This window comes from Eretmochelys imbricata, chromosome 3, assembly GCF_965152235.1.
Source record: "Eretmochelys imbricata isolate rEreImb1 chromosome 3, rEreImb1.hap1, whole genome shotgun sequence".
Lineage (NCBI taxonomy): Eukaryota > Metazoa > Chordata > Testudines > Cheloniidae > Eretmochelys > Eretmochelys imbricata.
Window position 1 is genome coordinate 8230455 of NC_135574.1, and position 12512 is coordinate 8242966.

Consider the following 12512-nt stretch of genomic DNA (forward strand, 5'->3'; position numbering starts at 1 on the left):
GGGAAGGATGTGTTAAAGGGATCTTCATTCGCTGGACTTTCCCATCCCATGGTCGGAAACTGAGGCAAAGGACACTGCCCAGCTCGCTGTGGGGGTTGGGTTTGTTTATGGTCACATGCTTTTGAATGTGGTGTTTTCCCAGATTAATGCTGGGTTCCCTTTCCCTTGTAATAAAAGCTCACTTTCGGTATACACGGACTCAGTGATTGCTCTTACAGGCAGCCAGGGTGGTGTTAAATTTTCCCAGATTACAAGATAGGGGCTTGAGCCGGTTCTGTATTGTATCAGTAAGAGGAACCCTCTACATATTGAACCTGGTTCTTGTTGTGCCGACTCCAGCTGGCAGAAGGGTTACACCTGCTAAAACTATTATATGTAGGATAGTAACACCTGCACACCCTAGCTGGGCCCCAAGGGATTAGGTGCTGTACACCTCAAGTAAAAGACAATCCCTGTCTATAATCTAGATAAATAGACAAGATAAAAGTAGACCCATTATTCTTATTGTACAGAGGGGGAACCGCGGCACGGAGGTTAAATGTCTTGCCCAAGGGCACACTGGAGGCCCATGGCAGAGCTGAGAATTGAGCTAGTGCCTTTCCCACGGGCCACCCGGCTAATAAAATTTATTGATCATCTGTATGTCTTGTGTACCATTAATCTGGCAGACTGTACATAATATGTGTGCATGTGTAAAAGCTTAACTCAAATGCTCCACGGTTTCCATGAATCCAAATCGGCTTTCCTGAGATTTTTAGCAGAAACTCAGTGATTTCTTTTCTTTGAGGCAAAATGATGTGCTCAATCAAATGAACCACGTTTGCTTTACATTATGGTTCCTAAGCATTTGGAAATGCTTTCACTTTACATTCTTCTCCTATCTCAGGTCCCTGTTATGTTAAGTAGCTAGTTTTAAGCTGCCACCGTAAAGAGATTTTGCTATTGATACAATGAAAAAAAATCAATGGTAAAATATCTTTAATGCTTAATTTAGTAAATCTGTGGCCAAAGTGATCTAACAACTTTCTATGGAGTAAGGAAGTGATTAGAGCATGGGTCCTAACACAGCTCTGTGCACTGGTGTTAATTGCTTGAAATCAATGAATGGAGTTATGCCCCTTTACAGCAGTGCTGAACTTGGCCTACGGTCTAGTGATTAGAGTGCAGGACTGGAAGGTAGGACCTCTGGAGTTTTAATATCTACTTTGGTGTGTACGCACTGTGTGATGCTGGACAAGTCTCTTCACTCTTTTCGTTCATTTTCCAGTGTCACAGAGGCTCCCTGGCAAACGTCCCTGGCTCTCTGCAAACAACTCCCTCCTCAGACCTGACAAACTCACTACACCAAACATATCTTGCAGGCTATTTATCCATAAAGAATAGCCTGTAAGGTGTCTACAGAAAGCTCATAACTGGTCAAGAGTCATAATCATTGCCAGATGTATGTAAGGGTAATGTGTAAAGATAGGAATAATGTATTTATATTGAAAGTCTGTTTTTTGGACTTGGTGGAAAAGTTAGCTGTCCAGGGATAATATGTCTCGGTGATGGCTCATTCAGGTAGGAGGGAGTTGTCATCCCTCCCTGTTTAGCAGGAGAAGTAATGCAAGGCTCAATTGTCCACTTTCTCCATGCCAAGACCATCAATGGAAAGCCATCAGAGACAACAATCAAAACAGCTTGGAGGAAATACAAGAGCATTACAACAGACAGGGATCACCCTGCCCAATGAATAAAGACAAAAGACAGTTTCAATATAACACAGAATGGGGAGAAGCACTCTGCATCCTTTCACTGAGGGGATATCTCCGGGGAGCACAGGTGTTCTCATGAAAAACCAGATCCTGGTTCTTGTGAAGCCAGCCAGTTTGCAACAGACTGAACTTTGGGGGCCGGGGGGAGAGGGGAACCTACTTTATTAGATAGGAAAGTTAAATATTAAGAGATGTAGACCCCTAGTGCATATTTTACTATTTTATTTTGTATTGTAACCATTTGTTTTCACCACTTGCTTTGGTTTGGTTGAATCTGTATTCTTTCTGTAATAAACCTTCTTTTGGTTTATTCCAAGTGCTCTGTGTTATACAGGAGTGGTGATTTATGGTAAAGGGGGGGCCCATGACTTCTTTTCGGGCACAGGAGCTGGGATTTCTGGGAATGGTCAGGGTCAGGGGCTGCATTTCACAGGGATTTGGGTGCAACTCTTGTTAACCTGCAAGGTGAAGACAGGGCTGACATAGCCCAGAGGAAAGTGCTTCAATGGCTGAAAGGCTGGTGATGTTAGGAAGCTAACACCCAGCCACCCTGGGCAAAGCTAGCTCTCCCTAGAGCTGGGGTGTGACAAGCTGACTCAGTCCTGGGTACTCTGAGAACTGTCACACCCGCCCATCTACTTACCTACCACACTAACATTGTGTTAAAATAATATTGTAAAGGCCATTACAGATGGAAATCACTTTATAGGCCCTAAGTTTGATTATAAGAAATCCCTGATCACATGTGCTTATTAGCTCTCCCCTGGTGCTTTTCATAAGGGGGGGGATGCTAGTCCTAATGTCCTGGCCTAATTCTGCATAATAACACTTTGCCTCCCAGTGTTCCCCTTGCAATTTTAATTGCATGCGGTGGTCTTGTCCTGCACTATTGTGTAGTGTTGCTGTGTGCAGTTAAACAGCTGCCACTTGCCCCTCCCTTGAGGTAGTTGCTTTCGGTGGTCAGGGAAGTGACTCCTACTGCCCTTCTCTGACAGGAGATATGAGGAGAGTTAATGTGCATACAGCACTTGGAGATCCTCAGATGGAAGGAGCTGTAGCAGTGCAAAATGTTGCAAGCGTTCATTACTGATTGCTCAACACACCCTATAAATTAACACGGTGCCCTCTAACAGCATTCCTGACAAGGGGGTAGTTTAGGAGACCTTCCTAAGCAAGTGGCAAGAAAACCTCCTGTAACACCCCCACATGATTGTCTGATGCCACCTACTTGGCTTCTTTTGTTTCCCTTTGGGCCTTTATTCTTTAAGGCTGCTGCTTTCCTCCCCTTTGTAAATAATCCATTGGTGCGGGTAGAGCCTGCAGCCTTTAAGTGTGCGACTTGAAATTTTGGTGCAGTCTAATGCCAATTCAATGGACTGGGTAACAAGTAGATGCAATGTCTATTTGCAAACGCCATCCCCAGGCCCTGAGGCAGGACCAAGTATACCTAGCCACTTTTGACAAGTGTTTGTCCAGTCTGTTTATAAAAACCTCCAATGACGGGGAGTCCACCACCTCCCCAGGTAACCTGGTCAAGACCTTAACTAGCCTAATAGCTGGAACATTTTTCCTAATATCTAACTTGAATCTTTTTTGCTGGAAACCTCGGTAGATATGGATTTCAGAGTAACAGCCGTGTTAGTCTGTATTCGCAAAAAGAAAAGGAGGACTTGTGGCACCTTAGAGACTAACCAATTTATTTGAGCATGAGCTTTCGTGAGCTACAGCTCACTTCATCGGATGCATACCGTGGAAACTGCAGCAGACTTTATATACACACAGAGAATATGAAACAATACCTCCTCCCACCCCACTGTCCTGCTGGTAATAGCTTATCTAAAGTGATCATCAAGTTGGGCCATTTCCAGCACAAATCCAGGTTTTCTCACCCTCCACCCCCCCACACAAATTCACTCTCCTGCTGGTGATAGCCCATCCAAAGTGACAACTCTCTACACAATGTGCATGATAATCAAGGTGGGCCATTTCCTGCACAAATCCAGGTTCTCTCACCCCCTCACCCCCCTCCCAAAAACCACACACACAAACTCACTCTCCTGCTGGTAGATATGGAGAACACTTGTTCACTGTCCTCTTTAAAACAAGCTTTTAGGTATTTGAAGATTGGAATCATGTCTCCCCTCATCCTTCTCATCTCTCAAGTGAACATGCCCCAGTTCTTTCAATCTTTCCTCAGCTCATGTGTTCCAACCCCCGCTCTTTTTGCTGCTCTCCTCTGGACTCTCTCCAGTTTGTTCACATCTTTCTTAAAGCATGAAAGATAGAGACAGAGAAGGCAGTGAGTAACAGTTAACATTTTGTAGTAGTTTAAATGAAAAATCCTGCTTACTCCTCCTCCTCCTTGCCTCTGTCAGTCAATGCAATAAACTCGTGGCATGATTTATGAAACAAAAGGAATTTGGGATGAGCCTCATGAATGCAGCAAATGGATAAATTAATCAAGCTTCATTTATCTGCATGTATTCATTGCTAGGGTCTGAAAGTTTACACAAATTCATGGGAGAGACAAATTGTGGTCTCTTGACCCCAGCTCAAAAAGGAAAACGTACCTTGGCATTTTGAGTAAACTGAGCTACGCTGGATCAGGCCTGTTCATCCCTCCAAGGGAGAGAGTTCATACACATAAGGGAAAATGTAAACAAGGGTGTTTCCAGCTTAGCATGGTCTTTAGCTTATTCTGCCAGGCCAAGCAATGTACGTTAATGCAGACAGTTCTGTCATCTGCTCTCAGGCAGACCTCTGCTGGACATGCCATTACAGTAAGGTTGGCAGGAGTGTGGCCCATGGAGTTGTGATTTCAGGCTGTGATGGCCCTTATATTTAACACCACCATGAAGCTAACAGAAACCTCGGGTCCCAGCATGCACTGCTCTCTGTAGTCTCCATCCACTGTACCTCGATGTTGAAGACTAAGTTGCAATAACTGCAATCAGCTCCTGTTTATGGAATTTAGCTTGGCCTCAGGGCCCCCGTGATCTGCAGACCCAGGATTTGAGGCTAGTGAGTTACTTGGCAGCAAATTCATAACTACTCTGTGAATATTTCATTTCAAACATCTCCTGAAGGGCATCAGTGCTCTCTTTGGAGCAGGAACTAATGATCCTCCCCACCACCCATAAGAGCCGTTCGTTGCTGTGTTGTTCATTGCTCTTCTATGCCTAAACTGCTTGAAGAATAGCTGCCAAAGGAGGAGATTTGCATTGCTATCTGAAGGTTGCAAGGCTTGGGCTGGCCAACAGGAACATGCCTCACAGAGATCCCGCAGCTCTGGCCATTGCCCTCCTCCAATGGCTCCTGCTTCTCAGGGCCTCCCAGTGCAGAGATGGTAAGAGGGCCTGTCCCTGGTAGATGTCAGGCTTGGAACCTCTCTCCTCCCCAGTCCACTGCTCCCTTTCATTGGGTGCGCTGGAGCGAAGGGGCTGTGTGTGTGTGAGGGGAAGAAGGGGTCCCATTACCACAGCACTGTCTGTTGAGTGGGGCTGGGGCCTCCCTCTTCCTGGCCCCTCCCCCAGCTCATCCAAGGACTGGAAGAGTGTCTGGCCGGAGATGTTCCAGCCAGCCCTAACAGACCCGACCTGAGGGATGCCCTGGGCTGCCTAAAGACCAGTAGCAGTTTTCCCTCAGGTATTCATGGCTGAGTCATGTGGTGGACGGCTCTGCTAGGGGAAGGGTGGCCTTGTTGAGACTAGACAGCTGTATATTCCTACTCGATTGGGCTAACCGGGCCCTGAGCTGCATTGGCTGTGACTTCCAACGGTGTAGGCCCGTTCCAGGGAACGCTCGCCTATGGGTGTCTGTCTGGGCACCGTCATTCGGAGCTGCCCTGTAGACATGGGTGGTGTTTCCTTGAGGGCTCTGGTTCTGAGTGAGGCCTTCACCATTCATTCAGTGGCACCCTATGTTGGTTATAGAGCTCCCTTAATGATGCTTCACCTTCCTGGATATTCACATTTTTCAGCTCTGCCCTTTCCTGCTCTTTCTCAGTAACTACGTACCGAGGCTTAATTACGTCTTTGATTGACTTAATGTTTCTTGGTACAGCCAGAGCTTAGAAGAGATCAATCTTGCCACTGGTTTTGAGTAGTCATTAATTTCATTCCCCACTTTCCCATCTGTGAAGGGATCTGTTTCCGCTCAAGTATTTTACTTTCCCCAGACAACTTTAGAAGCTCTTGATTTCCCCTGAAATTCTCTCTGCATTATGCTTTTTCTACTTCGTCTGGAACCAGTCACTGCTGACTGTCTCTCTCCTTGGAGGGAAAGCATGAGAAATGGTAGTAAGGTATATGAGTTCAGAAAAAATGAAATTGAATGAATTGGTCCAGCTGTTCTTTAAGGAGAATATAAATGGAAAGCAACCATAATATTGTTCTACCTGTCCATGAGCATCTCACTCATAAAGCCTGCTCAAGTGCAAAAAAGCTCATTTTAACTTTTTATTCATTAGTTTCTGACCCAGTGGCTCATCTGGTGGTTTGCACTGAAGTCTCTCTGGTGAGCGCAGGACCAGGGGAGTACTGGAAATTAATTGCTTGTGAGGTTGCAAGGTGCAGCCCGGCAAATTGCCCGTTTGGAAAAATGGCTACGTATGCGTTTCATTATCAAGCTCTGCTTGGTGGAGACACAAGATGTGTCTGATGTGGCTCTAAAAGGTGATGGTGGAGCCATTCGGGCCCATGCAACATGTCCGCATCCCACTAGCCTTTTCAGGGCTCCTGTTTCTCCAGTGCAGTGTAGACAGACCTCCACACACGCTGCAACCAAGGCGAGGATTTTCACCTTCTTGGAACTATAAACCAATGAACTGTGCTGTTAAAGTACCACCCCCCCCCCTTTTTTTTTTTTTGCTATTTAAAGTGACTAATCAGTAATGGCCAGATTCTCAAAGGTATTGTAATGTTGTCTTGGAGGTGTGTGTGTGGAAGTTAAGTCCTGCCTGCGTGTGCTGGGTTGTTACTTGCACTGTTCCAATCATGCCTTTGACATCTATAAGCGAACGTTACAGCTGGTGGCAGAAGATGGCCAAAGCACTCTTGCCTGAGTAGAAATGTACTTGTCATCGGTGGTGCCAACGATGGGAAGGAAGAACTGCTCTCTGTAGTTTCCATCCACTGCACCTCGATGTTGAAGACTGAGTTGCAATAACTGCAATCAGCTCCTGTTTATGGAATTTAGCTTGGCCTCAGGGCCCCCTGATCTGCAGACCCGGGATTTGAGGCTAGTGAGTTACATGGCAGCAAATTCGTAACTACTCTGTGAATATTTCATTTCAAACATCTCCTGAAGGGCATCAGTGCTCTCTCTCTTTGGAGCTTTGGAGCCTCCAAGGCTTTTGCACTTGCTCAAAGTTCTGTCAGCCGCAGAGCTGGGGGTAGGGGGCATGGCCCAGCCATTTTTGAGCAGCTGTCCTGTACTAAATCAGTATGGCTGCCCGGAGCATTGCTCTGGCTGTGTGGTCACAATGCCACTGACATTTGACCTAGCAGCCCCTCCGTACAGACCTTGTGCACAGGGTCTGAACCCCTCAAATTTGGCTCCGCTGTCCTTCCATCCAGCTGGAGGGGCAGCTGGGCCAGATGCTGCTGCAATTTGGCACATGGGGAATCTGTTCTTGTATGGCAGAGTGCAGGGGAGTCTGCCAAGAACTCAATTTCTGGCAGTACCAACTCCTGCTCTGCGTGGTAAGAGTGAGGGGAGACTCCCCAGCTGAGGGAGACCTGGCATCCCTGAGTGGGAAGAGGTGGGGAACTAGTAGGGACTGGAATGGGGTCCCTTCAGGACAGGGTCGGGGGTGCACCAGCATTTGCCTCCCCCACAAAGAAATATCTGAATTGGCCCCACTGCTGGTCGCACAGATGAGACAGGAGCCGGTGTACTTGACGGACTTTGAGCTGTTGCTCTCTATGAACAAGTGGGTTGATGAGAAAGCAGCACAGTATCTAGAAGTGTCTTTGGACACTTACCTTGTTTACCAACAGCTTTAAAGTGTGGATCCTGGCTCTTACGGCCAGCTACGCAATCACTGATAGGAGCGCTATGGGCGTGGGGAGGGGGGCCTTGGCCTTTTTGAACTACTGGAAAGAATGGCAGGGCAGGAGGCCTCAGGCTGGAGCATACCTGTCTAGTTTTTTGTGCGCACTGAGATTTTTTGATAGAGCTTTCCCTGCGCCACCCAGGCCGAGAGATGGCTTGCATGAAGCAGAACCTGCTGCAGCACATCTGCAAGTAACAAGAGCGAGAGGGGACTATGCCCAGTGGCAAGCCATGAGGGAATCCTGTCTGACAAGTCAGTTTATAAATGGTTTGACAATGGAACTTCATAACCTGCTGGTGAAGGAAGATAACACACTGGATAAACCTGTGGGCCACGTCATACGCAGAGTTTCCCACTTGGAAGCAGAAATGGTGTCCTTAAACGTATCCGCTGCTAATTCCCAGCTCCAGGGTGACCCCTTTATATGAGATGCAGCACTTCAAGAAATGATTGCTAGGGAAGAGGCTAAAAAAACTGGAGATGGCCCAGGTACAGTGATTCACAGGTGTCCTGTGGGTCAGATCAGAGAATGTGTTTCCCAGGTGGGGCCCAGGCCAGACCAAACTTGCAGGCAATGCAGAGGCAAAGGCCATTGGAGATGGAATTGCCCAAGCCGAGGGAAGCTACATCAGGAAAACTAGAAAGTAGCAACTAATGGAACAGCCCATATGGAGATCTGCCCAGATACCTGTTACTATGTGTGTGTTAAGACACTGATATCTGGAAAACCACAATGCTGTTGGACTCAGGAACTGAAATAATTCTGATCCATGATGAACATCCTGTGCTAAAGGGGAAGAACATTTATACTGCAGGAGTTCAATTAGTGACTAGTAATTATCAGCCGCAGGAGAAATCCAGCTCCCACTGAACTTGGGGCTAAATGGACTTCTAGTGTGGTGACCGATATTTCTACTGCTGTTGTATTGGGAATGGATTTCATCCAAGGGCATCATAAGAACTCCTTGGGTGTTAACAGACCCCGGGACAATATTCAGATATCCCCGCTGGATGGGAGTAGGAGGAAGTATGGTTGCTCCCCAGCATCACTTGGGACCTTAGAGGTGCCACTACCATGCCTACTGGTTGGCAGAGAGGAACTGCCCCCTGTGGTGACTTGAAATAAAGTTGTGCTGAAACCAGGTCATAGAATCATAGGACTGGAAGGGACCCTGGGAGGACATCTAGTCCAGTCCCCTGCACTCATGGCACGACTAAATATTATCAAATCATTCCTGACAGGTGTTTGTCTAACCTGCTCTTAAAATCTCCCATGATGGAGATTCCACAACTGCCCTAGGTTACGCCAAAAAAATTATTTTTTGTAGTGACCCAGCCACTCCCAGTCTTTATTCAGGAGTAATTTTCTCTTCTGTTGATATTCATCCCTTCTTGTCAACTGTTGAGAATGGGCCACATCCACCCTAATTGAATTGGCCTCGTTAGTACAGACCTCACACTTGGTAAGGCAACTCCCATCCCTTCACATGCTGTATAGTTATATCTGCCTACTGTATTTTCCACTCCATGCATCTGATGAAGTGGGTTATATCCCATGAAAGCTTCTGCCCAAATAAATTTGTTAATCTCTAAGGTACCACAAGTACTCCTTTTCTTTTTGCCAATTCCTGGTTAAGTTTAATAGCAGGTTCTTCTGTTTGGAGACATATTATGGAGTTCTCACACCTTAAGCAAGGAGGCAGCATGGGGGAGGAGGTAGGGGGGGAAAGGATCCCTGGGGCCTTGCCCACACTGGAACAGAGGCTGGAACTGCCCCCAGCATTGTAGACTTTAAGGCCAGAAGCGTCCATGGGGCTGGAGGTTGATGTTTTGCATAACAAAGGCCATACAATTTCCCCAAGCAGATGACTTGATTAGGGAACTATTTTCCCCCAATCTGCAAGATTAGCCAGAACCCAGTCTTGAGTTTCAGCAAACAAGACTTCCCTTCCCCTCATTATACAACAGGAGAAGGATAACACCTTGAACCAACCACACCTTGAATCCAAAGTCCTCAAAGCGCTTTACCAAAAGCTGGGTATCGTGATCCCCAAGTTGCAGGTGGTGAAATGGATGCACAAGAAAAGGCCAAGTAACTGAGCACCCAGAGCTCTAACTGACATCAGTGGGAGCTGCAAGTACCCACACTCTGCTAATCAGCATTCAGATCACTTGGCAAGTGTGTGAAAGCATCAGGAATAGACCCTCCTCCCCTCCCCACCAGCATGCTACCTACCATACTAGCTCCTAAAATGGGGGTTAGAATCCAGTTCAGGAGCAAAGCATGACACAGCTGTAATTAAAAGACACACTGAACAATTTCACAGCACGCAATGTACATTCTAGACAGTGAATTTACTTCCACTTCTCCAGTAGACACCAGCACAACACTGAGCAGGATTTTTAAGATCTACGTCACCCAGCAAACCCATTTCCTTCACTGCTTGCACTTAGTCATGGTGACAGCAGGACCCAACTTAACATCCCCGTATTGCTAATTACTGCACTCTGCTGTTGCTCCTGAACTCCCAGGCGTTGCCTTTAGGGATTACACAGCAGGACCTTGATTTTAATTTCATGATACTAAATCACTCACAGTATAGGCAGTGACAAGGGGAAACTAATATCTGGCTAGCTGGCCTGTCTGCCGGCTGGCAGTTGGTTTGGGGACACTCCAGCCAGGCTGACTCAGCAAGCACAAATGCAAAGCTTCAGCTTCGAGAATCCAGCTCCTTAAAGCCTCAGGTAAATTCTCCTGCTATTATCAATGCAAATTAATAGTCTCAAACATAACACTGTGGAACTCGGGCTCAGCGCTGGAGATGGTTTAGTTACCCAGATGAGAGACATTTTCAAGGACTCATGTATTCCCCACACTCGCTCCCTCCCTTTTCTCCCTGACTCCGCTGAGTTTATCACACAGCCTTTGTGTGTTAAGAATAATCTTTTTGGAGATTTAATTACAAGGTGAAATATGTCCAATTCTTTTATTCCATTTTAGAGGGACGATAAAAAAGCAGAACTACTGCAAATGTTGTAAACTCTTATTAGGATTAATGTTACTGAAACCAGTTTTTATCACCTTAATAACACTATTTGTCACATGCCATGACACGCACCCAGCCAAGGTGTAGCTGCAGGAGCCTCTCCAGCCCATCAAACACAAATCTAAAGTGTAGAAAATGCAGTATGGAAGCTGCACAAGCATAAATAAATACTTTTTATTGTGGAGCTGCTTTTATACTGCTTTCATCTCCTACAGGCCACAAAGGAAATGTATTTTCCAAGTGTACGTACGTACACACGCATGCATACCTGCACAAAATATGGTCTGGGCAAGCACGTGCTTTGACAAACCACAGAATCTGCCCCTGCTTTTAGCGTTCTTACTACGGTTTTTTCAACTCCAAGTAAATACAAAAATCCCATTCGGAAACAATGGTGTGAAATGCGATCAATTGGCTGCTTTCTAACGTGGCCGTATTCATTGAGTTTAGACCCCCACATGCAGGAGGGAAAAGTTTCATAAACCTGGATATGAATGGAATCGGTCAAGTGATTATTAAAATTTCAGGCCAAGATTTCTGAAAATGAAGGCTGACGGGGGAGGTTTTGAAAAGGATCAAACAAGAGTTAAGCACAACGGGAGCGGAGTCCTAACTCCTTTTTCTTCCTGTGAAAGTCTCCCTCTAAAGTTATGCTGTTAAGTCCATATTTAGGCACCCAAATAAGTACCTTGATGGTCAAAGGAGCTCAGCTTCTCTGAACTACCAGCGACTTCAACATGAGCTGCTAGAAGCACTGACCTTTCAAGGGCGGATGGGAAATCAGGGTACTTAAATAAGTGCCTAACTTCAAACCCAAGAAACTAGTTTTAGACACCCATCTTTTTAAAAATTTTTTTGGCCTCAAGTGATGATAAATATCCCACCGCCCCACCCCAGTGTGGGGAATGAAAACGTGACCGCAGCATTGCGCAAATGCAGAAAGGATCAGAAAATAAAACTGACTGGTTTAACTGGCCAATCAGAGCAAAAGGAAATAGAGGGCACATATGGTAAAAAGTAAATAACCTAGACCCTTCCCCTTCCGCCCATCCAGTAATGAGCACCACATGGGCAGACTTCTGCAATGAACATTTTCAGGCAGACGATCAGGGTCCATGGTATTAATAGTAATCCGGGACAGCTGTTTGTTTCTAGATAGCATTTTCACCTGGATGAAAACATACAGTATATGTTTTATTTTGCAATTCTTACCGAGGGGCTCTAAACCCAAATTTACAGCAAGGGAATGGGTTTGAAAGGTTGTAAAAAGTTGGTTAAAATTAATTATATATAAAATACTCCCCCCTTTCCCTCATGCGGGAGAAGTTTTCTGGCTCTTTATGAATGAGAGAGGTGCTCTCTGTGTCTCCCCCAGGGGAAGCGGTTACATTTGCTCTGGAGTTTTGTCATCTCACAGGCCTGCTTTGTTTTCCTCATTCAGGAGAGGCTGGCAGGATCTCTGTTGGGGAACTGCTAGAATTTCTGAAGGAATTTGAGGACCAGGTCCCGCAGCTTGACCCGGAGCGTTTCGTCATTGTCGCAGATGATATGTGTCGAATCCTCTTCTATCTGAATGAGGGTTTCTGCCTCTTGCAAGAGCACAATGTGTCCCTTTGCTGTGTCCTCTACCTTCACGTCACTGAAACCATGCTGCAG

At 46.1% G+C, this 12512-nt stretch overlaps 1 protein-coding gene across 3 annotated transcripts in view; it reads right to left on the bottom strand.

Annotated features, from left to right (window-relative positions):
• Positions 1–9419: 9419 nt before the first annotated feature.
• INTS9 (integrator complex subunit 9) overlaps positions 9420–12512 on the bottom strand; it is an 83981-nt gene continuing 80888 nt past the window's right edge. For all 3 annotated transcript variants that reach the window (XM_077812351.1, XM_077812349.1, XM_077812352.1), the window contains one exon: positions 9420–12506. In XM_077812351.1, coding sequence (XP_077668477.1) covers positions 12330–12506 — 177 coding nt within the window. In that variant the 3' untranslated portion in view covers positions 9420–12329. The remainder of the gene's footprint in view (positions 12507–12512) is intronic.